Below are 24,519 nucleotides of genomic sequence, written 5' to 3'. Positions count from 1 at the left end.
CGAATAATAATAATAATAATTTATTATTGATGTCTTTCCAAGCAGTTTGCAAGAAAATAATTTATTGATGGATACAGTCAAGTCTCATGATACCAAAGCTGACCCAAAGAGATTCACTTTCTTTTATCTTTTCTCATTCCGTATAGAGGACGCTAAATAGCGAACTGACCGCGTGGGCACGAGGACAGGGCGGCCCATCTACTCGATGATTAAATAGATTGAGGCCCCGAACAGTCTAAAATGGGACGCTTTGCGTTCGAGAGAGCAGCAGCCACCAATATTCAGCTGGGTAATGCAAAAACTCATGTAAAAATGATAAAAGAATAATAATTAAAAAAAAAAAACATGTCAAGTTGGGGCAAAACTAAGATCTCAACTCAACAGAGAAAAAAGGCACCAAATATAAAACCTTCTATTGTGGAGGACAGTCAACGAGGCAGATCCAGCTTTAACCACAGAAAATGATGAGAACGAAAGTCTTATTGAGCAAATAGTACATCTTCTAGCACCATGTAAATCGTGCAATATGCATACAAGAAAGGGGATGGTCCCAGTTGAAAGTTTTGCACTAGATGGTATATAATCATACAATAACTGAAAGAACACCCGTGAACTTGCACCTCATCACAGTCGGCTAACAGCAAGTAATGCCACACTATTGTGCAGATTGCCCTGCATTTATATAACCTTGAATCAAAGAATTTCTTTCCATCCCCTGTTCCCTGTAGCAGACTGTTGTGGTTACAGCAAAGGCACCGCAAATATCATGGAGGAACTAGTCGTGAGAGACATGCTCGTGGGTATTCAAGCCTAGGAGAAACCTCACTTTGTTGCCACGGGGTTCAGAGAATCATATGGACATTATTGAAGAGGAGCATTGTTATGTGTTTGGGACCTTTCGAGCATAGGCCAGCACCATCACAAAATCCTTTGCCGAGGAACCAGCAGACACTGGAACCTGTTCAGGCTTTGGTGCTGCCTGTAGCCACTGATCAACTAAATTACGCAATAGTAATGTAGGGATCACTGGTCTTCCCATGCATCTGATCTCAACCTGCAAGAATACCAAACAGTGGAGTAGCAAGAATGAGAATTGGACACGCGTATTTCTATATTGAAATCATTAACGAATGCAAGTTGAGGAAAATTGATAACAAAATTACTATAGGGTTCTACTGCTTAATTGAAAATGCTTCCTCGTGATTTAAACAAATACTTAGTTCACCCTTTACTAATGGCAGAATAAATCCAAAACATTTGATTTCCTGAGATAGAAACAATCTACGACTCGTGGTAAATCTGCTCACATTATTGCAGGAACAAATGCAAAATCAAATTTCAACAGGAAATCAGACTTAGAAGACATGAGTAATGAGATCAGTTCATGAGTAATGTGTGCTAATGACAAGTGCAGGGCTCAAAAAGTAATAAGAAGATATAAATAAAAGAGCAGGATATGCATTTTAAAGGCAACATGTGATGATCTTAGCACTTAATTCCAATCTCTTATACTTCAATTGTTGTAACATGACAAAACTAGCGTGCAGGAACATGATAACATGGTTTTCCAAGGTCAGACTGTTTTGTAAATGCATTAAAAAAAACATACTTAACACTAAAATGTTGCGGGTTCTTTTTGTTAACCCTAGCTAAAAATGATCTGAACATAAAGCTTGTCAACACATCTCACCTCAACTTCACTAGTGAGGTCTAGCTTCTTCACCAAGTACTTCTGGATGAAAGAAACAGGTACATTTCCATCCCTGCCATAGAGCAAAATAAGTGTAACACGTCTTCTGGAATTAGTTAATTGTTTCACACTTCATTCACCAGAAAAAGCTTTTTTTTCATATTTCAAACTGGGTTCTTGCAATTAAATATTTCCAGGGTGTTTCTGGGAGGATTATTACTTAGCTTGAATGCGGAAAAAAACTTGTTAAACAATCCATCACAAGATAAAAGGAAACATATTAACCTGTCAATTGATATATCTACAGTGGACCCTGAGTTCTGCTAGGAATTAGTTGTTTATCAGGTTCTTTGCAGCACCTTCTACCAGTTAGGACAGAGAGCAGACCAGCATAGTGTCCAGGTTCAGCTGTAAGTTACAGACTGAAATGGTCTTCACATATGCTCAGATGTGCATAGAATCTATCAAATTAGGCATAGTTGGTCAATTTAGATAACCTGTCCCTTTTGGGACTGGTAGCAAATGTCTTGAGATACACTCTCTGAATTGGATAGATCCGCAGGTTTTCCCTCTCCGCACTTTCCATACTGCAACCTCCAGACCTCTGGCTGGAATAGGTTGTGTAACAAAGAAAGGATGACTTTAGATGAGTCAGATGCATCTACAAGAAGTCATGACTCGAGTTTTCATTGTTTTCACAATCTGCACCACCTCAACGCACATTGTTTGAGGATTTCCCTACATCTTTACATCTCTAAGCCTCCAACCTAAACATGGTTAAAGGTTAATCTCACTCTCTCAGGCAGTGACTGTTGTTCTAGCATATAACCAGCATAACTCAAGCAAAAAAATTTCATTATGCTCCTAGATACCAAGTACCGAAACTTGGAGTAATATCTTTGCAATAAAAAGGCAGGTAGGATTCTTCATAGCAAAAGAAAAATAAAGATGAAGAGTACATACAAGAATGCAGTGAAGACAAAAGAAACTCACTTTAGCCTTAAAAAACTTGAAGGAATTTGTGGCAAAGGTGCATCTCCTTCCCTGGAAAAAAAAAAAGAAGTGAAATAACTATATGAACACAATGAAAGAACATTTAAGTAAGCAAACACATTAGACTCCTGGTATAGAAAGTTTTATCTAGTTGAAAAGCTGGGGTTGTTTCTCACTGTTCTTCAGAAGCCAATAGTGAAAACCAAACAGGGCCATTTCTTCTTTCTTGCTTTGCAGCAGCAGTGTGCAGCACCGCTGGGGATGAAATGCCCGAAACGTTATTAAAAGCTGCCTTTTTTCGACGAATCCTGCGCAACCTTTTTGGTTCCACTGTTCCTTCAGAGACATTATCGATATTATTCTTTTCATCCTTTACTTTTGATTTGTCTTTGTTCTCCTTAAATTTGGTTTTATGCACTTGAGGTTCATTGTCACGGACAGGTCGTGATTCTAATTTAGCATCATTAACTTGTGGAATAGACTTGAATGACTTGGTTCTGTTTGCAACTTCCACCAAAAAATTTAAAGGTTGCCAGAGATCTGACTTCCCATCCCTTGGTTCGGCCCCATTCTCTGCTTCATCATCAGGAGCAGGTTGACTAGGTTCGGCAGAGGAAGAATTCTGCGATGGTTAGACAGCAGTTCTGAGACTTTATAGTAAAATGGACCGTTTCTCAAGATATCATAAATGAAAATGAGTTTATATCAACAGTCAATTAGAATGATATTAGGCATCCACCAAAGTAGAAACTACTATAATGGCTAATATTACCTGCCGTGTATTCTGATTGAACTTTTTCGGAGTTTCAGGTGAACTTGAGCTCTCTGGACTGTCTTCAGCACGATCATGTTCCTTTTTAATGGGTTTCTCAATTGAAAAACCTGAACCTCGTAAAGCAGCAGCCTTTCTTGGAAAAGGTTTTGTTCTTCTTCCTGTTGTGGTAGTCTGAGTGGAAACTTTAGGAGTGCTGACTACCAATGATGAGAGTGACCTCTCCTTTCTTCTTATAACTGGTAATGTAACCGACTCTACAACTTCAGGTGCCTCTACCTTTCTTCTTTTGTATGGGAAAATCTTGGACCTCACATCTTGCAAATTGTGATCTGGCCTGTTTACCAATTGCCAGTGATACATATCGATTAGTCACGACTCAAACAACAAAAAACTTATTTTTTTACCAAAATTTTATAGTAATCTACAACTAATAGCCTGTTTATTTTTGCGTTTCAAAAGCGCTTTTGAAAAAATTAAATTTTTTTTATATTTTTTAAGTGTTTTCAAATCATTTTGATGTGCTGATGTTAAAAATAATTTTTTAAAAAAAAAACATTATTTTGATGAATATTTGAACGAAAAACACTTTGAAAAGCAACCGCAACCACACTCTTAAACACAATCTAAGTAACTACATTATGCATGTGCATGTATTTTCAATGAACATGACAATACTATTGTTGCCTCAACAGATTGCAAAAATAGCAATTGCATTTATAGCAGTGTGTGTATGTCCATATATATCAGCTAGGCATCCTCTCAGTCTCCCCCAAGTAGAAACAGCAAAAATCTTACCTTAATTTTTCCAATGGAATACAACCCAGATTGATATTGCATATGGGGCAGCTATCTAGTCCCTCATCTGATATCCTCTGATATATACACTTCCTGCAAACTGGATGAAATTTGAAAAATGAAATAAAAACAAAAATATATTAGAGATTTTTCATCTACCGACTTGACAAGCTCAAAAACAATAATCTTCACCCAAATTTAATCTCGCATAAACAATAGAAAATTCATAAACTAGGTTAATCTAACTTTGAACTTGAGAGGATTACATTGTAACAGATAAACTACTCCACCAAGTAGCAGCAGCTAGCCCGACAGAAAGTTAAGATTAGATTGGAAAAGAGAGTTAAAGACTTTCCAATTAACAAAATTATGCCCAACATTCAACATTCAACTTTAATTTCATCAAGCAAGGAATCTAACTAGAAAGGGATAGATATCATCTAAGATCCTGGTGCAGAGGGAAGTACTAAATGCCCACATTCTTTAAACACAATTACAGAACTACCTAGTCAAAGCAAGGACAAAACCAAGATAACAAATCCAGATAAACCCAGTAATGACCCAGATGAAGGCAAAAGAACAATCAAATGGATAGAGAAGGAGAGACTGACACGTATGTAGACACTCAGATATGGTAGTGGCATCTCTAAGTAACTTATTGCAGAGAGGACATGTCATGCATGCTTCAATCGTTTCTCTCCTCACTTTCACCACCTGATGCTGATGATTCTGATTTCCCATCAAAACTTTCTCAATTCCTTTCTAATCCTTCCTTCCTCCACGTCCACATCCAGCCGCTGCATGCTATGTTTTACCAGCTGCGAGAAACAAACCCACAGTACACCTGCTTTAATTGATTCACGTCCATATCTCTATATCTGCATTCGACCAGAGAATAAGAACGATACATATAGAAGAGAGCTACCATACCAATTAGAGAAGTGCATGAGATTGTTCTGTCGATCGGTGGAGATGCGAGTAGTGGGGAGAGATTTCTCTTTGCTTTTGTGATTTAATTAGACACAGAGAATAAATATTATTATTAAACACAAGGCAGGGTTAGATATTATAACATTTGGGTTATAATGTTGATTTGTGCCGAATGCTCGTGTGGTTTCGGTGGATCGATTTTGAACTTACAAATTTGACAAAAGGATGTTTATATATATATATATATAACCCGTCTAGATCTCGTTGAGAAATAGCATGATGAGTGGACTCGATGTAAGGCTTGCATCACTTGTTTTACAGACAAAAATCTTTGTTAAAACAATCTTATATTAAAATTAAAAAAAAATCAAAAGAATCATAAATTAACTTATTGAGTAAGTAGATCAAATGAAATTAGTTTCAAATTAATTTTTTTAGACTCGGCTTGCGTTAAAGGCAATTTGTTCGAACCCACGTTGACCGGGGCGAGTAGGGTTTAAATAACATTAAATGAATCGTGTATTTATTTATTTATTTCTTAAAAAAAAAATGAGCGTGAACCTGGTTATTTTAATTAATTAATTAATTATTGTTTTTATATTATTTTCCATGATAATAGAAGACAGTAAAGGTGTGGGTTTTTTTACTATAGATGGTGAATGTTCACACACTCACGAAACACTACAAACTTATTGTTTATTTTTAATAATTTATTTTGATTCTTATAATTTTATTTTAGGTAATTTGATCTTAATTGAAGACCAGTTATTTTTTATTTTTTAAGCAATAGTAAAATAAAAAGAAAAGGGATTGGAATGAAAAATATGTCAAACATTGGTGACATGTTAGGGATTTCGTGAAAAATATACTACACCATTGATCTTTAAAATAATGTGATTTATATAATTTAGATTTTTTAAAATTTTAAATATTCACTTTTGATACAAGAGATACACTTGTGCTATTGTTCAATCTCTAATTGAAGAAGAGGGGTTTTGAATTCTAGTGATAAGATAAAAAATTATTATTTAAGCCACTTTTTACCATCAAGATTAATTTTTTTTTACACGTGTTCCATGTTATGGGATAAGTTTGATGGTGGTGTTAGAGTCTTAATATTACATGAAAAAAAACAAATCTACATTACTGAAGATAAATTTAACTCAGTTTGATTTCATGTTTTTAGATTTCCTTTGGTTTTTTTATTAATGAGTTTGTTTGTAGGTATTTCGAGAGTGTTGGCGAGGTTTTTGAAGTTGAAATAGCATAAATTTTGTTTTTTTAGGGCAAAAGATATAATATTCTATATTTTTAGCCACCACACTAATAGCCAGAATCTAGACTTGTTGACAATATATCGTCCACTCCTTAAAAAATCAAAAATTAAAAAAATTAAAACCAAGTTTTGGTGTATAGCCCAAGCTATCTACGCTAAGGAACTTAGCGCGCGCATGTGTGTTTATAACCTGCTTGAGTTTATAGCTCGGATCACTAGTTTGATTAATTAAACCACAATATCTCGGCTATTATTTTTTCTTCTAATTAATATTTTTTTAATATGTATTTTTTAAATTTTATTTTTCAATTAATATCACTTATTTGTGATTTGTTTTGTTTATTTAATTCTTTTTTGATATAGATTGTTTTAAATTCATCTATATTTTTTTATATTTTGTGTAAATGAACTTTATTTTTAAAAATAAAAATGTTTATTTAAAAAAAAATTCTAATATGTGTAATATTTTATATTATTTTTTTGTTTTATTTTATTCAATCAATTCATATTTATATCTATTTTATTATTATTTAATTGAATAAAATTATTATTTTAATAAAAATATTTAACAAACATAATTAGTTAAATGTCTCGAATTGTGATGTTAAATATTTTTATTTATATTTATCTATTTATTTTTAGTTATTGTTAATGACTTTTTATTTTCATTTATTAACACATACAGTCATTGATTTATTTAAATACATACATGGATAAACTTTTAAATTTGCAATAAATTTTTTTTAAAACTGCAAAAAACACATAAAAAAAATTCTACATATATAATTTTTTAAATATATATATATATATATGATCTGCGACAGAAGGCTGGTGAAATAGTTAGTTTTTTATTTATCTCCTTGTTTAATGAGTCATAATGTAAAGAAACAACGGTAATAATGATTTTTTAAATGTTAAGCCACACAAGTACAGCTACTAGGCTTTATTTTTTAAAAAACAAATTGACCATGTTACAGCTAGACAAGTTCAACTGCTTAGTTTTGAGATGGGGAGTAAGGATAGAGTGCGCCAGGGGTGCGTAGGCGAGGAAGGTGCGTACTAGGCTTGAGTTGGGTTTCGTGCAAGCGACTGCGAGAATTGCGACTTGCGAGGGTGTTGTGCTATTGTGCGCACATGTGCATGTTAGCAAGGTCAGCAACACGGATCTATTTCCATTATTCAACACTGCAGAAACAGTTGGATTTAATTCAATTTCCCATCTCTATTAATTAATTAATAATCAAATAAACATTTGTGGTGTGAAAGAAAGATCAATTCGTGACAATATAAATAACGACAAGTTTCAATCAAAGGGTTTTGAAGCGTGTGTGGAAAGGTAGTTATGGTTATTTTTTTATTTTAAAATATTTTAAAATAATATTTAATATCAGTACATCAAAAAAATATTAATTTAAAATAAAAAATAAAAAAATTAATTTTTTAAAAAACTATTTTTAAAATATAAAAATAAAAACGCCTTCCATGGGAAGGAAATTGTATTCATTGATGAGTTAGCTAAATCACAACAGGATCCCACGCATCCCCACATGAAAAATATTTAATTAGAAGAAAAATGGTTGTTTCACAGTTATTTTACCACTCTAATTTTATTTTATTTTTTTTAAAAAAAAAAAGGTCGTCGGGTTACTATTCCATAGCGGCACGTTGTTGTTTGGAAACTTAATAAGCACGGCATGTTGGTACAAAAATGAAAAAGCTACTGCTAGTGCTTAAATAAAGGAGCAAATAAGAAGGGAAAGAAGAGTTTTATTTATTTATTTTGATAATAAATATTATTCTCAGACATATTGTTTGATAATTAAGATTATGTTTTTTTAGATGATTTTAAAAATATAATTTCATATTGGCATGGTGTGTTTAGAGAAAAAATAATTTTAATACACGAATTTAGGAGTCATAAAAGGAAGCAAGGTGAGAAATGAATAGTAATTAGAAAGAAATCCCACTAAAGAAAGGTGATAAAAAAAAAAAGAGAGAAGAAGGAGCAAGGTACAGATGATAGATAATAACTATTCTATTGCCTGTACTTTGCCTTGTATCGAAACAAGTTCTTTTTAAATATATAAAAAAAATATTAAAAGTGTAAAATATTTTTTAATAGCGTTATTATCATTTTTAAAACCTTCCGACTTAGCTCTTTACCTAACTCAAGTTTTTAATTTTTCAATTAAACCGCATGGTAGCTAATCCAACTCAAATTAATTAATTTCATGAGTCCAAATGAAACTTTGATGACCATAAAAAAAAAACACGGTTTAAATTTTAAAATAACTTCAAGATGATATTTTTTTAAAAAATATTGAGACAATGACAAATTGAATCGATCTCAGTTCCTCTACGATCTGAGTTATAGACTCTACTAAGTTTAATAACTTTTTTTTATACACTATTTTTATTTAATCATATAATAAAAATAGATGCTTATAAAATTGAACACCAACCTAAAAATAGACACTTATTTGAGATAATGATAGCCATATAATAAACAAACAAAAATAAATCATGTTGTCTATTTCCCAACTAATCTAGTATTGAATGATAAAATAAAAACAATCAAATGACAAAAAAAAAAATGTTTGATTGGTGAGTAAATTCATTAAACATGCGAATCGCGTAACCTGAGCTAGCAAGCTAAACCTGTAAACCGGGTTATGAACTCCATTTGGATTATAATTTATTTTTAAAAAACTAATCTTTTTTATTTAAATATATGATAAAAAAAATAGACAATTGCAAAAAATTAAACACTAACCTAATAGTAAGATGTTTTCTTAAGACCACAACAACCTTATAAAAAACAAAACGAAATCAATTATGAAATTAAATTCACAATTAACCCAATATCTAATGATAAAATCAAACAAATTAAAAAAAATAATTAATCTTGTCAGACCCGTGAACCAAGTCAATCGGTCATACATGTGAACAAATCCGTGGACCTTATAAAGTTTAATAACTTAACTTTTCTCTTGAATTAGTTTTTCTTAACTACATGAGAAAAAACAAGATGATAAAAAAATCAAGTTCAATTAAAAATAATAATAAAAAAGACACTCCTTTAAACCTGTAAACTGAGGCAACCAAGAATACCTTAACAATCCCACAAAACCACACTAAGCCTACAAAAAAGAAAAAGAAATAAACAAATTACAAAGTTAAATTCTCAACCATCTTAATATTAAAAGATAAAATTAAAAAAAATTGAAAAGTAAATTATAACAAAAATTGAACAATCGAAAGGCAAAATAAAAGAAGTAAAACAATGTAATTCATAATGCAACAGGTATAAGTGAATGGTAATTTTCCCGTACCCTTTAATTTTTGTTACTTCATAAATTTTAATAATATAACTTTTATCTTAAACTATTTTGTTAACTATATATAAAAAATAGACTATAAAAAAATAAGTTCAATTAGAAAAGAAAAAAAAAATAAAATCCCATCAAATTTATAAATCAGGTTAACATGAGTTATCCTGATAAATCTACAAGCCATGTTAATTTTATAATTAAAAAATAAAACAAAAAAAAGCAAATCAGAAAGTTAAAATCTCAACTTATTTAATATTAACAAAAAAAATTTAAAACAAAATCACATCAATTTTTTATATATATAAATAACGGGGAAATGTATTCCATTCACACTAGAGTGGTTTGGAAAAAGGCAGGGAAACATTGCAATTTGGCATCGGAAAGTCAAAAGAGAACGCGGAGTGGCTTCTTGAAAATTAGACAAGGAAACGCATCACGTATTTAATTGACTTTAACGTGTAACAGAGGATTTTGGAGCCCACTCAGCAACTGTCTCGGAGCATATGATTTTACATCCCTTGAAAATATATTTGCAATCTCATACTCCATTCAAATGAATTGCTGGTTCTAAGATTATTTCAAAGATTAACTGTGTGTTTTTTATCTTATGCATTATATTTTTTTAAAAATTCTTTTTCCTTCAAAATGCGTAGAATAGTTTTTTTTAGATTTTTTTATATTAGTATATCAAGATTATAAAATATTAAAAAAGTATTAATTTAAATTTTTAAGCATGAAATAGTGTGTATATATAAAAAATTATATATTTTTTTAAATATACATCGGAGAGTAATATAAAGTTAGGAATTTGAATTTGAATTTGAAAAGAGAGCTTGTTATTGATTCATGGAGTGGCTGTTTCTAACTTTAACAACTTTTCCAGCTCAAGTTCCCACGCAAAGACAAGCTCACTAACTAATTTTCTCACGCATAGCATCTTAACCGAGTACCTTTTTTTAAAAATATATATATTTTTTTATTTTAGAAATTTATTTTTGTATAAAGTGAATTTCTGAAAATTAAATTATTTTTTAAAAATTGATAATGTCATGAAAAATAAATTAAAAAATATTTTTCAGTAATTAACAATATCAAGAAAAATAAAATAAAAAATAATTTATTAATATTTTTATTTCTTTTCTTCAAGTTTATTAAAAGAATAAATATTAGATCTAAGAGATAGAAAAATTAAAGAATGATAAAATTAAAAAAAAAATCTAATTTCATAAATTAAACAACAATTAAAATAATACAATAAAAAATAGAAACAAAATATGATAGATAAAAAAAATTCAATTAAAAAAATAAAAATAAAAGAAATGAGTATTGAAGTTAATTAAATAAACCAAACTATAAGGAATGAAATTGAAAAAAACACTCAAAAAAAATATATAATAAAAATTAAAAATTAAATTTGATATAATCAATAAATAACAAGATATTTTTAAATTTTTTGTAATTCTTGAAAATTTTTTTCCTCAAAAAATAAAAATAAAAAACTTTATTAGAAATATATAAAATTTTTCCTTCACTAAAAGTATTTTTTATTAATTTTTTTTAATAAAAAAAAATATAAAAAAATTTGAATACAATTTTTTAAAAACTATTTTGTAACAAGCACTTAAAAATTTTAAATATAATTTTCTAAAATCTACTTTTCATGGAATAAGAGGGGACCAACTCTCTTCAATGAGAATCAGCCACGTGTTATAATTCCAGCTTCCGGCCCATTTACTTTCAGTCCTTCCATATCAGACTTCGGCAACGTGAAGACCAGGTTAGCCTGCCATATTATTTGTTGGTAACTCGTTAATGTCAAATGTGGTACGACACATAATAAATTGAACCCTACCTGCCTCTCATACACCGCAATGAATTGTATGTCCTGGATTAAGGCAGCGCAGCCAGAATTATGGTCTTTTAATGTGTCGTGATTTTTCATCTCAATGACGATGCAGATCATATCAATCCGAAAAGCTTATTTGGAAATCCACGGCGTGGTTGATCGGAAAAACCACCTGAAGCTGTTTTTAAGGTCAAAATCCACCCCGAAAACTCATTTTAGAGCCCTTCTGCGAACCAGACCTACAGAACCGATCCAAATTGCTGTTCTTGGGGGATTAATATAACTTTTCTATTCATCTCTTTCCTTGATACTGTTTAGGTTTTGATTATTTCCAGATTTATTGGTAATTTATTGCTTTTCAGTCTTGCTTTTGGTTGTTTAAAGCAGCCTATTAAGCTACATTTGACTTTTAGCCATCGATTATGTTTAGAATATACAATATCTGCAGACTCTCTTCATCTCCACGCAAGGAGTCTAAGACTCCCCCTAGGTCCTATGATCTGCTGCATTCTATTAAATAACTCTAAAACGTGTGGGGAAATCACTGTAGCAGCTGTGATTTTTTTTTTTTTTTACAGAAACAGTTTTTTTTTTATATATATATTTGTCCTGTAGCAGTTTTTTAATTGTAGCTTTTTTTTTTTTGCTTTTGTTTCTTTTTTTTTTGGTTACATGTTTTTTTTTCTTTTTTTCTTTACCCAAAATTGACTTCTTTGTCTTTATTTTTTTCTTTTTTTTATTTTTTTTCAAAATTATCTTTACTAATTTTTTTAAATATTAAGCTGGTTAAAAATTTAACTATATAGTTTTTTTCTTTAAAACATTATGGATTGCTATAATATTCTCATACATTGGTTTTTTTCTTTTTATGATTTTTTTTCAACATGATCCTTGTAGATTTTTTTTTATATATTAAGTTGGTTGAGAAGTTAGCTTTGTAGTTTTTTTTTAAATAATGGATTGCTACAGTGTTTCCCCTATATAGTTTTTGTTTTGCTGCAGTGTTTCCCTATATATTTTTAAAAAAATTTATTTTTTCAATATTGAGCTGAATGATAATCTAACTTTTAGATTTCCCCACATGTTTTTTCTTTTTTTTCAAATTGTCAATTTTTGCACTTTTTTTTCAGAATTTTTTTTTTGATTTTATTTTTTTACTATTGAACTGGTTGAAATTGTAGTTTTTTTGTTTATTTCTTTAAAACACTGTAGCTTTCCCAATGTGTTTTTTTTTTTTTTCTTTTTTTACATGTTTTTTTTTTTCCATTGATCCTTTGTAAAAAAAAAAAACACTATGAATTACTACAATATTAGCTTTGTTTTTTCTTTTTAATTTTTTTCAGATTTTCATGATACGGATCTTTTGATGGGTTGACTTGATTTGACGACATTTAATTTTTTTTTTCTTTCTATTTAATTATCAGAAAAGATGCCAGGCATGGGTCATGCAAGTTATAAATATTACTTCTAAGGAGCAGCCAGTGTATGACCTTGCAAAAAAACCCAAATTTTTAAACTGGCAAAAGGCTATGCAATAGACCTTGTAAAAAGAAGAAATGTTGATCTGCTGCAGACTGTCAACTGTCTACTTGACACATGATTCGGAAGAGTCACCGGCCAGCTGACACGATATATGATCACTGTCAACAAGAAGGCATCCGAGTTCATCCTATCTGGGGAACTGAATGCTTTCTAACAGCAAATCTATGCCCTGCAGGGATAGAAAATGGACTTGTATAGCATACTATGATTTATAATCCTGCAAAACTCAACAACTTGTGCTCCGATCAGCATTGTATACAGATAGCAGCTAACTTCAAGTAACTGTCTGGATGCGATGCGTTGCTGTCTGAAATGCATTTCCCACGACGACTATATGTAAGAAAAATAAATAAATCATAATTTGGATAAATAGCAAAAATAAATTTCAACAAGTTAATCTCTGGTATTAGGGTTTACTTTATCACTTTCAAAGAAAATAGGCATAGCCTTTTATGTGCTTAATTATTCTTACCTAAACAGATACCTTGCAGCGAAGTTGTTCAACCTCCTTTAGCAACTTTCTTTTCTACGCAAGAGCAATCATATCACAAATGATGGAACGTGTAAACGAAGGAATTTAATGCTATGCTACGGGAGTGGTCCCATAGTCATCAAATTGTGACGGCATGTATGGGATAAAATAAATGTAATCGAAGTATGAGGGGTGTAATCATGGTTTTAACCCGCTGATCGATCCAGTCTAAAATCTATATTTTAAGTTTTGATCAGGTCACTAGGTTAGTCAGGTCAACTTTTTAAAAAAAATTAAAACAACATCATTTTAGTAAAAAAAACAAAAAACAAATAAAAGTCAACGGGTTTGCTCCGGGTCTTGACCGGGTCACGCTGAGTTTTTTCTTCCTCCATTTTTTCTTAGTCCAGTCTGGTTTCAACCCCGGATCGGCCAGGTCCCGGGTCAACCCATTGGGCCGTGTCGGGTTTCAAAACTATGGGTATAATTCAACTAGTCATGTTCTAAATTTATTTTTTGTAAATTACAAGTTTGAGTCCCAGAAACCTCAAGGTTATTAGAGGCTTATATGATCGTTAACTTTAAGACTCGTGGGATTAGTTGAGGTATATGTAAGTTGGTCGGACAACCATGGTTAATAAAAAAAAATGTAATGTAATCAATTGTGTAATGTGAAAAAAAAGAAAAGAAATGGAAAGATTTGATGTGTTGCATTCTTTATTTGGTAACTAATATTCTTTATTACATGCTTTTTTATATATAAATTTTCATTTTTGGTCCTTGAATTTTTTTAAAAATACTTGAGTCTCTATATTTTATTTTTATTTGCAAATTGGTCCTTATTTGAAAGTTTTTTCTCCTTGTATTTTTTAAAAATATAGTTTATTTCTTATGATAAACGTTTTTACAATCAGATCTTTATATGACCACTCTTAATCATATCCTAGATAGGTTGTCTCGTGCTTCGCCATGGACTGGGATGATTTTTTTATAACATAAAAAAATGATGCTTGGATGTTGCTAGAGTGTATTTTTTTTTAAAAAAATTTGTGTTAATTCAATTATATGATAGAAAAAACAATTACGGTAAATAGAATGAATTTTTTTTAAAAAAATGATGACGATAACTAGAAGGAAAAGAACACTTGTCAAAATAAAATAAAATAACAAAGCCAAATTCCAAGATAACCCGGTTCTAAAGAACAAAATCAAAAAGAAAAAAGGATAAATAAAGCGTCTCGAGTCAACTCGAGCTAGCATGCAGATTCATAACTCGAGTCATGAGATTATGCCATCTTCATAGAAAATACATTGAAGAAAATAATGATGGTTAATTCCTAACAATATAGATGTAAAAGGATGGGAAAAAAGTCAACAAAAAAAAGCCCAAAAAAATTAAACACTCACAAACCAAGGTAAGACTACCAAATTTCACAAGTCAGGTAATGCAAACATGATATCTAATAGAATGAAAAACAAAAAATGATGAAGCTTAATTTTTTAAAAAAAGTCCAATATTAAAGGATAAAATAAAAAAAATTACAAAAAAAAACTCTGAAAAAATACTTGGATTCATTGGTCAAATCTGTTGCCAAGGCAGTAAGATCGGGATACCTTGGTTGAAAGGAAACCATAGAAAATAATAAAACCTATTTTTCAAAATAAACAACATCCAAGATGAAATAAAAAAAAAAAAGCCCTAGAAGAAGGCGTCATGGTGTTTAGCCGCCTCACGCGTTGTCTGAAGGGCGCATATGTTTTCACTTGTTGGTGGTGCATGGCACACACTAGCCATTTTTTTATTTTTAAATTATATTTTATATTTATTAAAATACTAAATTTCCTCTCAATCAAATCCATTATAACAGAAAAAACACTCTTGGGTGCTAGTTAAAGAAATTTTGCTTTTAAGGGTCAACTGGTTATTTTACTATGCTTTAAAAAATAAAAAATAAAAAATAAAAACTAAGCAACCCCAAGCGAATCTGCGTAACCCGAGCTAATTTCTTAAACTTGTAATCTAACCTGTAAAATACTAGATTTGAGTTCAATCAAGAAGATTAATTTCTAAACAATTTAATGTTGAATAATGAAATCGAGAAAAGATATCAATCTAAAAATTACGCTAAAATAAAAAAGAAAAATTAAATCTGATAAGAAAATAAATAAATAAATTTTAAAAAAAAATCTTAAAAATTATCTGAAATAAACAAATAATAACAAAAAAAATTAAAGAAAATCTTACAGGTGAATACATTGAAATATAAAGGTATGAACATTGAGAAATTGCTTCTACTCTTTTGTACGCTGGTGTCGACACCATTTTGCCACGGTACTGGCCTTCCCTTCACCCTCCTGTCTCGTGGCATAAACAAGCCACTTTATTAGAGTTTCCCAACACGGGGAATTGCACTGTCGTCTACTGCTTTCTAATCGGCATGAAAGGATAAATAAATTACGTTTTTTATATTTTAAAAGTATTTAAATTTTTTTTTAAATTAATATAATAATTTTAAATATTTTAATGCGGTGATGTTAAAAATAATTTTTTTAAAATAAAAAAAATATTATTTTAATATATTTTTTAATTTTTTTTTAAAAAATAACTACAACCGGACGCTCAAACATGATAATCTATCTTTAGTGTTTATCATAAACCACCGCAAGTAGTAGGCCCAAAAAAACATTATAAGAAAACCAAAAAAGAAATTAAAAAAAGAAGAAGAAAAATCATCTAAAACCCCACGCTATCTCTGTTTACTGGCCTTGAAAACGTTGTTTTTTTACAAGCAAAAGGCACGAGATTTCTTTTCCCTATGGATTACTTATATAGAAAGTTAAAACTGATAGTTTCATCTTCCATGAAATTTCATTTTTTCTTATTAAATTTTATAATTTTTTATATTTTTAAATCTTTTTAATATATTAATGTTAAAAATAATTTTAAAAAAAATCATCACTACAACACCTCTCGGCATCAAAAAGTCATACTCCATCATCTTTTACACTCAATATACATGTAAAAGGGATGCCCAACTCTTTATGTAGGAAAAAACTTCTACACTCTCTTAAACACCCAAACTCATAGCTATTCATCTAGATTTAATTGACTCGAAAAAAATTAAAAATAAATATTTAAAATTTTAATATTTTATAATAAATAATTTATAAATACTATAAACTATTTAAAAGATTTTTTCAATATATTTTTTATTACAAAAATATTATCTTTTCTTTTTAAGTCGTAGTATTTATATAAAAAATATTTTTTTATAACTATATTTTTAGTACTTTTATCAATTTCAAATTTCTAGTTTTTTTTCTTGGAAAAAGTGAGCGAGGAAAGGAGAATAAGGTTAAATGGGAAATATAAATGCAAAAGATATTATTGAAAAAAAAACTAAATTAAAGATAGCCAACATCAAATAAGGAATTACTTGATTCTTTTTTATACAGTGAGGACTAAGTTATAATTAGCTTCGTATTCATATGGTGTGAGATTTATTACTTTGTGTGGCATATCCAAAAAAATCTTTTCAGTTTATTTTATTATGCAGTCTTTTCTTCTGATTCTTTGTCTTACTACTATTATTATTGTTGATAAATTTAGAGTTTTTTTATACTGCCAATAATGTTTTGAAAAAAAAAAACGGAAATAATGATTTTACAAAGTCACCTGTCAAGCAATATTAGACGTATAATCGCAAGAAAAAAGAACAATACACGTTTAATCTATAATAAAAACATTAAATAAAGTGCATTGATATTTTAAAATAAAACAATAAAAATTGAGAGGAAATTTGTAGTTAAGTTTTTTAAAGAATAAGGAGAGAGAGAAAATCATGATTAAGAGAATTGTATAAAACACGTGGGAAAACTTAAGGATCCTTTTTTTTTCTTAATTAAAAAAAAAAATTAAGCTTAATCAACCTTTCATTGCGAGTAAAACTGTAAATTCCTGATTAAAAAAATATTAAATATTAATAAATAATTAAGATTTGTGTTTTTGTGATTGTTATATTTCTTGCATGGTTTCGATTTGCATCATAAATTTAAGATTTTTTTATTATTTTTTTGTTACTAGATCAGTAAAATTTAAAATAAATTATCCTAAATTTGCACATCATTAATTCTAAAATAAACAAAGTAACAACCGATAATCATCATAATCATGGAAAAGAAGATGTCTCATGGTAGAAGAAAAAAGAATAATTTTATGCACCAATTTCACCTAACTTGAAATGTCACTAGACAATGAATTTGACATGTACCTGTTGCTCGAAAGTGTGTTCCAAGTGAAAGTTTATAAAAACTTAAATTATTTTTGTTTAAAATTAATTTTTTTTATAATTTCGTATTATTTTATTCTGATGATAAAAAATAAATTTTTAAAAAATAAAAAATATTATTTTAATATATTTTTAAATAAAAACATTTTAAAAAATAAAAACTACCATGCTTAAAAACAACTTCTAAAATAAATTATAAACCAGGTTCACCTAACTTAATAATTTAAAGCTAAACAAGAGGTCATCGTGTGCTGTGATCCCAAAACCATAGAAAGAAACCGATCTTTGCCACTAATTCAATGGAGGATGTCACAAATTGCAACACTTGTTTACTACATCATTGTAACCTGGACTAAAACCCAACACTAACAGATTATCAGCCCACCCAAAAAGATCAGGCAGTCCATTGCTTGCCACGTAGCACACCACTTCGATTTTAACTGTATCGGAGCAATCATTGCCGTGTCCCTTAGTGCGGGTGATGTAAGCAAGATTCACACCTGAAAGATATCAGTTACTTTTTTTTTTTTTTAAATGTTTCAACGATTTAAAACTCGGGGGTCCAAAAGAATCTGATTGGACCCAAAGACGGTCACTTGGAGATCAACGACGAATGATCTTACTCCTCGTCATTAGTTTCGTATGCCCCACACTAGGCTACCATTACCTGTCACTCATCGTCGTTTTCGGGTCTCGAATCTCAAAGCACAACCCCCGAAAGTATATAAATGTGTACTCTATCTGGCAAATTCCAAAATTGACCAACAAATATATAGTTCAAAAAAAAATAAAAATAAAAAAGAAACCCTCACCCTCACAGAGAGGCAGGCATGGAGCATCAAGCTCTTTAAAACTAGCCCCCCTCTCTCTATATATATCCCCGTGAAAATCACAGCACCAATAAAAAGAAAGCCTGAAAACCTAGCTTTGCTCTTCTTTCTTCTTTTTTCATTGCTTGTTATTGAAGAATAGAATTTGTGCTGATTTGATGAATCTATGAAATGTGCTTTTTGGAGAATGACTGATTTCGATTCAATAAAACCCTAAAAATAGTGAGGATTTAATTTTTTTAATTAAATATAAAATGAAGAAATTCCGTCGGTGGCAGAGGATTTTCTTACTCTCTTTGCTCTGTTTAACTGTCTTGGCTCCCATACTTTTCGTTTCTGTAGGTAAAATCTTTATTCACTTTTCTGTTTGTGGTTGTTAAAAATTCAGATTATGTTGATAAGGAAATGGAAAATTCACTGAGGATAGAAATGTTACTGATGATTGATTGAATCTATTGATATTTTTACTGACAATCTACATTAGTAGACTCGTTGTTTGGATGTTGTGATTTGATTGATTATTGATGTGTTTGATTAATTCTTCGTGTGGATTTGTTGTGGCAGGGCGGAAAGAGTTGATTTCGGATTTGTCAAATCTTGTAAGAAGTTTCTGTTTTAACTAGATTTTCAGTTTTCATTCTGTTTGGTTGCTAAGAAAATTTGCGGAAGGGAAAGGGTATGGATCAATGAAAATTTACTTCAAAAGAATCAAACAACTAAGTTTAAGTGCGAATATTAGTACTATTAGTTATAATATCTGTTGACTGGTGAAATTTTCGCATGGCGCCTTTAAATATTAGAAGGTCAAATTATACTGTTAAGTTTGGGTTCTGTAAATAGAGATTTAACATTGATTCTATTTGTGTGGTGCAGAGATATAGGAGAGATTCTGTACAGCTTAATGCCATTGAGCAGGTAGTTTCATGTTTATTTATTTTTAATGGTTTTGTTTTTAAATTTACTGCTCGCTTCTGGTTTTTTGTTATTTTTAGCTATTTATGTGTGTCAACATGGGTGTTTGGTGATTTAGGAAGAAGGTGAAGGTTTGAAAGGGCCGAAACTAGTGGTGTATGATGAGAAGGAACTGGGTTCTAGACTTCGTTACAGTACTTCAGAAGAGAATAATGATTCTAAGAAATATGGAAATATTGGAGAAATAGATCGAGGTTCAAAGAGTTCTCAAAGAGGTGGAAACATGTCAATTCCTTTGGAAAGTAATGCTCAGAAGTGTTCTTTTAGCCTTACTGCTATTCCTTCTATTGTTGATTGTAAACATGTCCCTGATCTGTAACCATCCTCAGGAACTAATCATGAAAGTAGAGAAGAAAATCGGCAGATTCCACAGGAAACAGTAACATCCAGATCAGAAGCAAAGGTAAGTGTGCATGTCAATATTCTATATTCTATACTTCACAATGATTCTGGGCCTGCAAGACCAAAATCATTGTTTTTCAGAAGTGGAAGTCAGGGCATTGGTTATGAGAATTTTTTAGGAAAATTATTCATGCTTGTGATTCTGATTTCTGTAACATATATGAGATACAAGCATGGGCTTCTGTTCTTACCATCCATTGCATGTTGCGAATTACATCTTCTGGTTTTAGCTGCAGGGGCAGTCCAATCAAACAACAGTTCGACATGATCAGAACATGCGATCTCCATTCCGGATATTTACTGATGAGAAGGTAATGCAGATGAAAGATGATCTGATTAGAGCAAAGGCATACTTGAGTATGGCACCACCAGGCAGTAACTCTCACTTGGTAAAAGAGTTGAGATTGCGAATCAAAGAATCTGAACGAGCTGTTAGTGCAGCCAACAAGGACTCAGATTTATCAAGGAGGTATCTTCATCACTAGTACATGTTTTCTTTTGACATTGATTCTTTAAATATGCAGTCATAATTTAAAGTTAACCAGGGATTCTAGGATGCGGTTCAGCAAATAAAATCTGATGATTGCTTGTGCATGTAGTAGAATTATGAAATGATGTCAGATTTTTATATTTGGGAGAAGCAAAAATTGGTTTAAAATCTGAACATCCATTAACAGTGCACTACAGAAAAAGAGATCCTTGGAGGTTACCTTATCAAAAGCCAGTCGTGTTTTCCCGGACTGCTCGGCCATGGCTTTGAAGCTTCGTGCCATGACTTACAATGCTGAAGAACAGGTCCGAGCACAGAAGAATCAAGCAACGTATCTTGTTCAGCTTTCTGGAAGGACTACGCCAAAAGGCTTACACTGCCTTTCTATGCGGTTGACAGCTGAATATTTTGCCTTGTCACCTGAGGAAAGACAGCTCCCTAACCAACAAAGGGTGCATGATGCAGATCTCTATCACTATGCTGTTTTCTCCGATAATGTTCTAGCCTGTGCTGTGGTTGTCAATTCCACTGTTTCCTCTGCCATGGTAAACTGCTTTTGCCCTGTTATTATTGTTTTGTAGCCTGTGTACAGAGTTCACTTCAGGCTTCTGGTGAGGTTATTATAACTTGCATAGCTCACACAGAAAAGCATAATTGGAATAAATTTACGGGGCCATCTCCAGCAAGGGAACAGGCCTCCGTCAGCGGCTCCTGTGTGCAGATTGAACCTGTTCTCTTTCCAACAGTAAAAAAAAAAAAAAAAAAAAAGTGTCTGCAAACATGTGTATCGTATTTTCCATAATATCATACCTTCTGTCTGAGTCGAAACAACACTTTTTGTAAGTCAAAAACTCTAGCAAATTCAATAAGCAAGCTTTTGGCTGTGTGAGCATAGTGCCATTAAGAAAAGAAAAAAATAGTGCTATTTTTCTTGAGTCATGTGGCTTTCTAGTTGTAGCGTTTCTACTATTTTTTGAAATATACCAGTCTTATTCTTGGCCTTATACCATTACAAATCATTAAATAGGGTAGTAGGACTCTGGTACTGTTGTCATTCCCTGTTGGCTGGGTTAGATACTTGTGGAAAAAAGTTTTTCAAATTGAGTATTGTGCCATGGCTTACTTCTACTTGACATGAGCAACAATGCTGATGACTTTTATTGCTTTAACTACTGACAGGAGCCAGAGAAAATTGTTCTTCACATAGTGACTGATTCTCTCAATCTCCCAACAATCTCAATGTGGTTCTTATTGAATCCTCCTGGCAAAGCTACAATTCAGATCCAGAGCTTAGTTGATTTCAAAGGGTTGTCCGCCAATTACAATTCAACATTGAAGCAACTAAATTCCCATGATTCAAGATATACTTCTGCACTGAACCATCTTCGTTTCTATCTACCAGATGTCTTCCCCCAGCTGAATAAGATTGTTCTGTTTGACCATGATGTGGTAGTGCAAAAGGATCTAGCTGGCCTTTGGAGTCTTAATATGAAAGGAAAAGTCATTGGAGCAGTGGACACGTGCCGTGAAGGTGAACCTTCATTTCGCCGGATGGATAAGTTCATCAATTTCTCAGATCCATTTGTGATTAAGAGGTTTGATGCCAAGGCATGTACATGGGCATTTGGAATGAATTTGTTTGATCTGCAAGAGTGGAGGAGGCATAAATTAACTGCTCTCTACAATAAATACTTGCAACTGGTATGTAAATTTCTCTCAGTCATATTTGCTTTTTCTTGCAAGCTGATAAATGCTTTCTGGATTTATGATATCTCTGTTGATCTGAAAACCATGTGTGCTGATTTAGTGTTGTTCTTCTTCAAAAGGTATTTACACCCCTCTTGATTTTTCTTTGTTTTGATTAACTTTGTCTTGAGATCACATATAGAGCATTAATGAGCATCTGCATGTATTAGTCCCCTTGGATTGCCAAGGGTTCGACTCCCAGTCTTGGCATGTTGAGATTGTACCATGGATTCACCCAGTCCACGGGTTAGGAGCAGTTCATTAGCTTGGGGTGAGCCTGAAGGGCCTGACCTATGTGATCGCCCCTTTCATAAGAAAAAAAAGCATCAGTATGTAATACAGAATATAGCATGCACTTCTATTGGAGGCCAGACTTTGTGGTAAGGCAGGTGAGAGGGCTTTTTGGTACCCGCAAGCATGGTTTTCACTTCTAGTTTCTGGCTCACGAGTCAACACAGTTTCAACAAGTATTTATTCATTTTCACGGGCATGGAAAGTGGCTTAATGGATTGAATACCAGATGGTCAATGAATTCATACATTAGCAACATATGTGCATGCATCATGCAAACATGCAGGCAGACACACTCTTGGTGATATGCTTGGATGAATCTATAATTATCCTGCATAAATCTATAATTGTCCTGCATATTTTAATGCTTATTTTGCCCCATTATGTCTCGCAGGGCCACACAAGGCAATTGTGGAAAGCGGGTAGTTTGCCTTTAGGTTGGGCCACTTTCTACAACCGGACGGTTATTCTGGACAGGAGATGGCATAAACTCGGACTTGGCCATGAGGCGGGTGTTGGACTCGACGGTGTTGAGCGGGCAGCGGTATTACACTATGATGGAGTCATGAAACCATGGCTGGATATTGGTATTGGAAAGTACAAGAGTTACTGGAGCAAGCATATCAACTACGACCATCCCTACTTACAACAGTGCAATATCCACGAGTAACTGAAATCAGATTATACTATTACCTCACGCATCATTGGTTGCTTCTTGTTCTAGGGACTTGACATGTTCACTTGATTCTTTCACAAATTTCTTTTGTAAAGTTCCAACACATTTTGTCTTGAATGCGGCAGTAACCTTCTAGGAGCTGAGCCTAAGCGATAAAAGCTGAAATCAAATAAGTCCCCGGGGGCACGTTCGAATGCTTCAAGTTGTTGTGTACATAACTCAACTCAGATATTCTCTTCTTTAGGATTCAAACACCAGAACTAAAAAGAATATGGCAATTTTCTTTGGTATATTCGTGGGGATTTATTCTGTGGATGCTCTATGGTTTCCTCACGGACAGCTCTTCATGTGGTCGCCTTTCAACATTTTTTTTTTATTATTTACGTGGGTATCCGGGCCAGCTTGCGCGCACCATGACTAATCCCACGGCTTACTGAACATCCTGCAAACCCAGTGAACATGTAAGGCATCGCGGGGGTGACAGGCGTGCACGATGAGGTTTGAACCCAGAATGCAGAGGAAGGAAACAAGTCTCTTCAACCGTTGGGCCAAGACCTCAAGTGCGGTCGCCTTTTAACTTTATCCAGATGAGTCGTGGTCTTAAGTGAGTTTTGCTTGTGTAATTTCCCATTTAGATGAAGATAAAAGGCTCCAACCTATGGACTTGATCAATATGTTTGCGTAATTAGAATTGAAAGATTTCTTTTACAGATAGAATTTTACTTTCTTAACTAATGGTTGAATAAAATAAAATATTCTTGCCTACTTCATAACAGGATTTTTTTTATAAAAAAAACCCTCATATATCTCAAGTTCATCCACAGCCCTGCCCGCCAATAATAAGATCATGGAATAATTAGTAATATGTTATTAATTATTTGTAAATTCATTTTGGAAAAAAAGAAGCATAAAGATGAGAACAAATAAAACACATTATCTCTTAAAAATTATAAGAATATTTTTATTTATGATTTTTTATCCTATTGATATTTATTTCAAAAAAAAATCCAAAAGTAACTAATACTAGATTTTTAATTGTTCCGTGAACAGTATTTTTTTTTCTATTTTAAAAAAAATAAAAACTCAAGTAATAAAATATTATTAATTACCCCGTATCGGAAGTCCCACAATTTTTACCGGCTAAAACGAATGGAATAATGGGACTTGAAGCC

General features: G+C 31.7%; 2 protein-coding genes across 5 annotated transcripts; one reads left to right on the top strand and one right to left on the bottom strand.

Moving 5' to 3' along the window:
- Positions 1 to 462: 462 nt before the first annotated feature.
- LOC118062219 (E3 ubiquitin protein ligase DRIP2) lies at positions 463 to 5,536 on the bottom strand. The gene is made up of 8 exons (XM_035075950.2): positions 5,184 to 5,536; positions 4,865 to 5,071; positions 4,254 to 4,353; positions 3,456 to 3,792; positions 2,860 to 3,305; positions 2,684 to 2,734; positions 1,691 to 1,763; positions 463 to 1,054 (listed from the first exon to the last, which is right to left on the bottom strand). The coding sequence occupies exons 2-8, from the start codon at positions 4,992 to 4,994 to the stop codon at positions 881 to 883; spliced, it is 1,311 nt and encodes a 436-aa protein (XP_034931841.1). The 5' UTR covers positions 4,995 to 5,071; positions 5,184 to 5,536; the 3' UTR covers positions 463 to 880.
- A 13,155-nt stretch (positions 5,537 to 18,691) lies between these two features.
- LOC118061842 (probable galacturonosyltransferase 6) lies at positions 18,692 to 23,639 on the top strand. 4 transcript variants are annotated; one of them, XM_035075440.2, is made up of 9 exons: positions 18,692 to 19,112; positions 19,335 to 19,369; positions 19,644 to 19,685; positions 19,801 to 19,957; positions 20,072 to 20,145; positions 20,381 to 20,613; positions 20,822 to 21,179; positions 21,814 to 22,335; positions 23,066 to 23,639. In XM_035075440.2, the coding sequence occupies exons 1-9, from the start codon at positions 19,025 to 19,027 to the stop codon at positions 23,339 to 23,341; spliced, it is 1,785 nt and encodes a 594-aa protein (XP_034931331.1). In that variant the 5' UTR covers positions 18,692 to 19,024; the 3' UTR covers positions 23,342 to 23,639. The 4 variants fall into 4 exon arrangements, with proteins under 4 accessions (XP_034931331.1, XP_034931330.1, XP_034931329.1 ...); XM_035075439.2 differs by having other exon boundaries at positions 18,693 to 19,112; positions 20,375 to 20,613; XM_035075438.2 differs by having other exon boundaries at positions 18,693 to 19,112; positions 19,801 to 19,984.
- The last annotated feature ends 880 nt before the right edge of the window (positions 23,640 to 24,519 follow it).

Source organism: Populus alba, chromosome 5 (assembly GCF_005239225.2).
Source record: "Populus alba chromosome 5, ASM523922v2, whole genome shotgun sequence".
Lineage (NCBI taxonomy): Eukaryota > Viridiplantae > Streptophyta > Magnoliopsida > Malpighiales > Salicaceae > Populus > Populus alba.
This window is presented reverse-complemented; position numbering and strand designations above follow the sequence as displayed.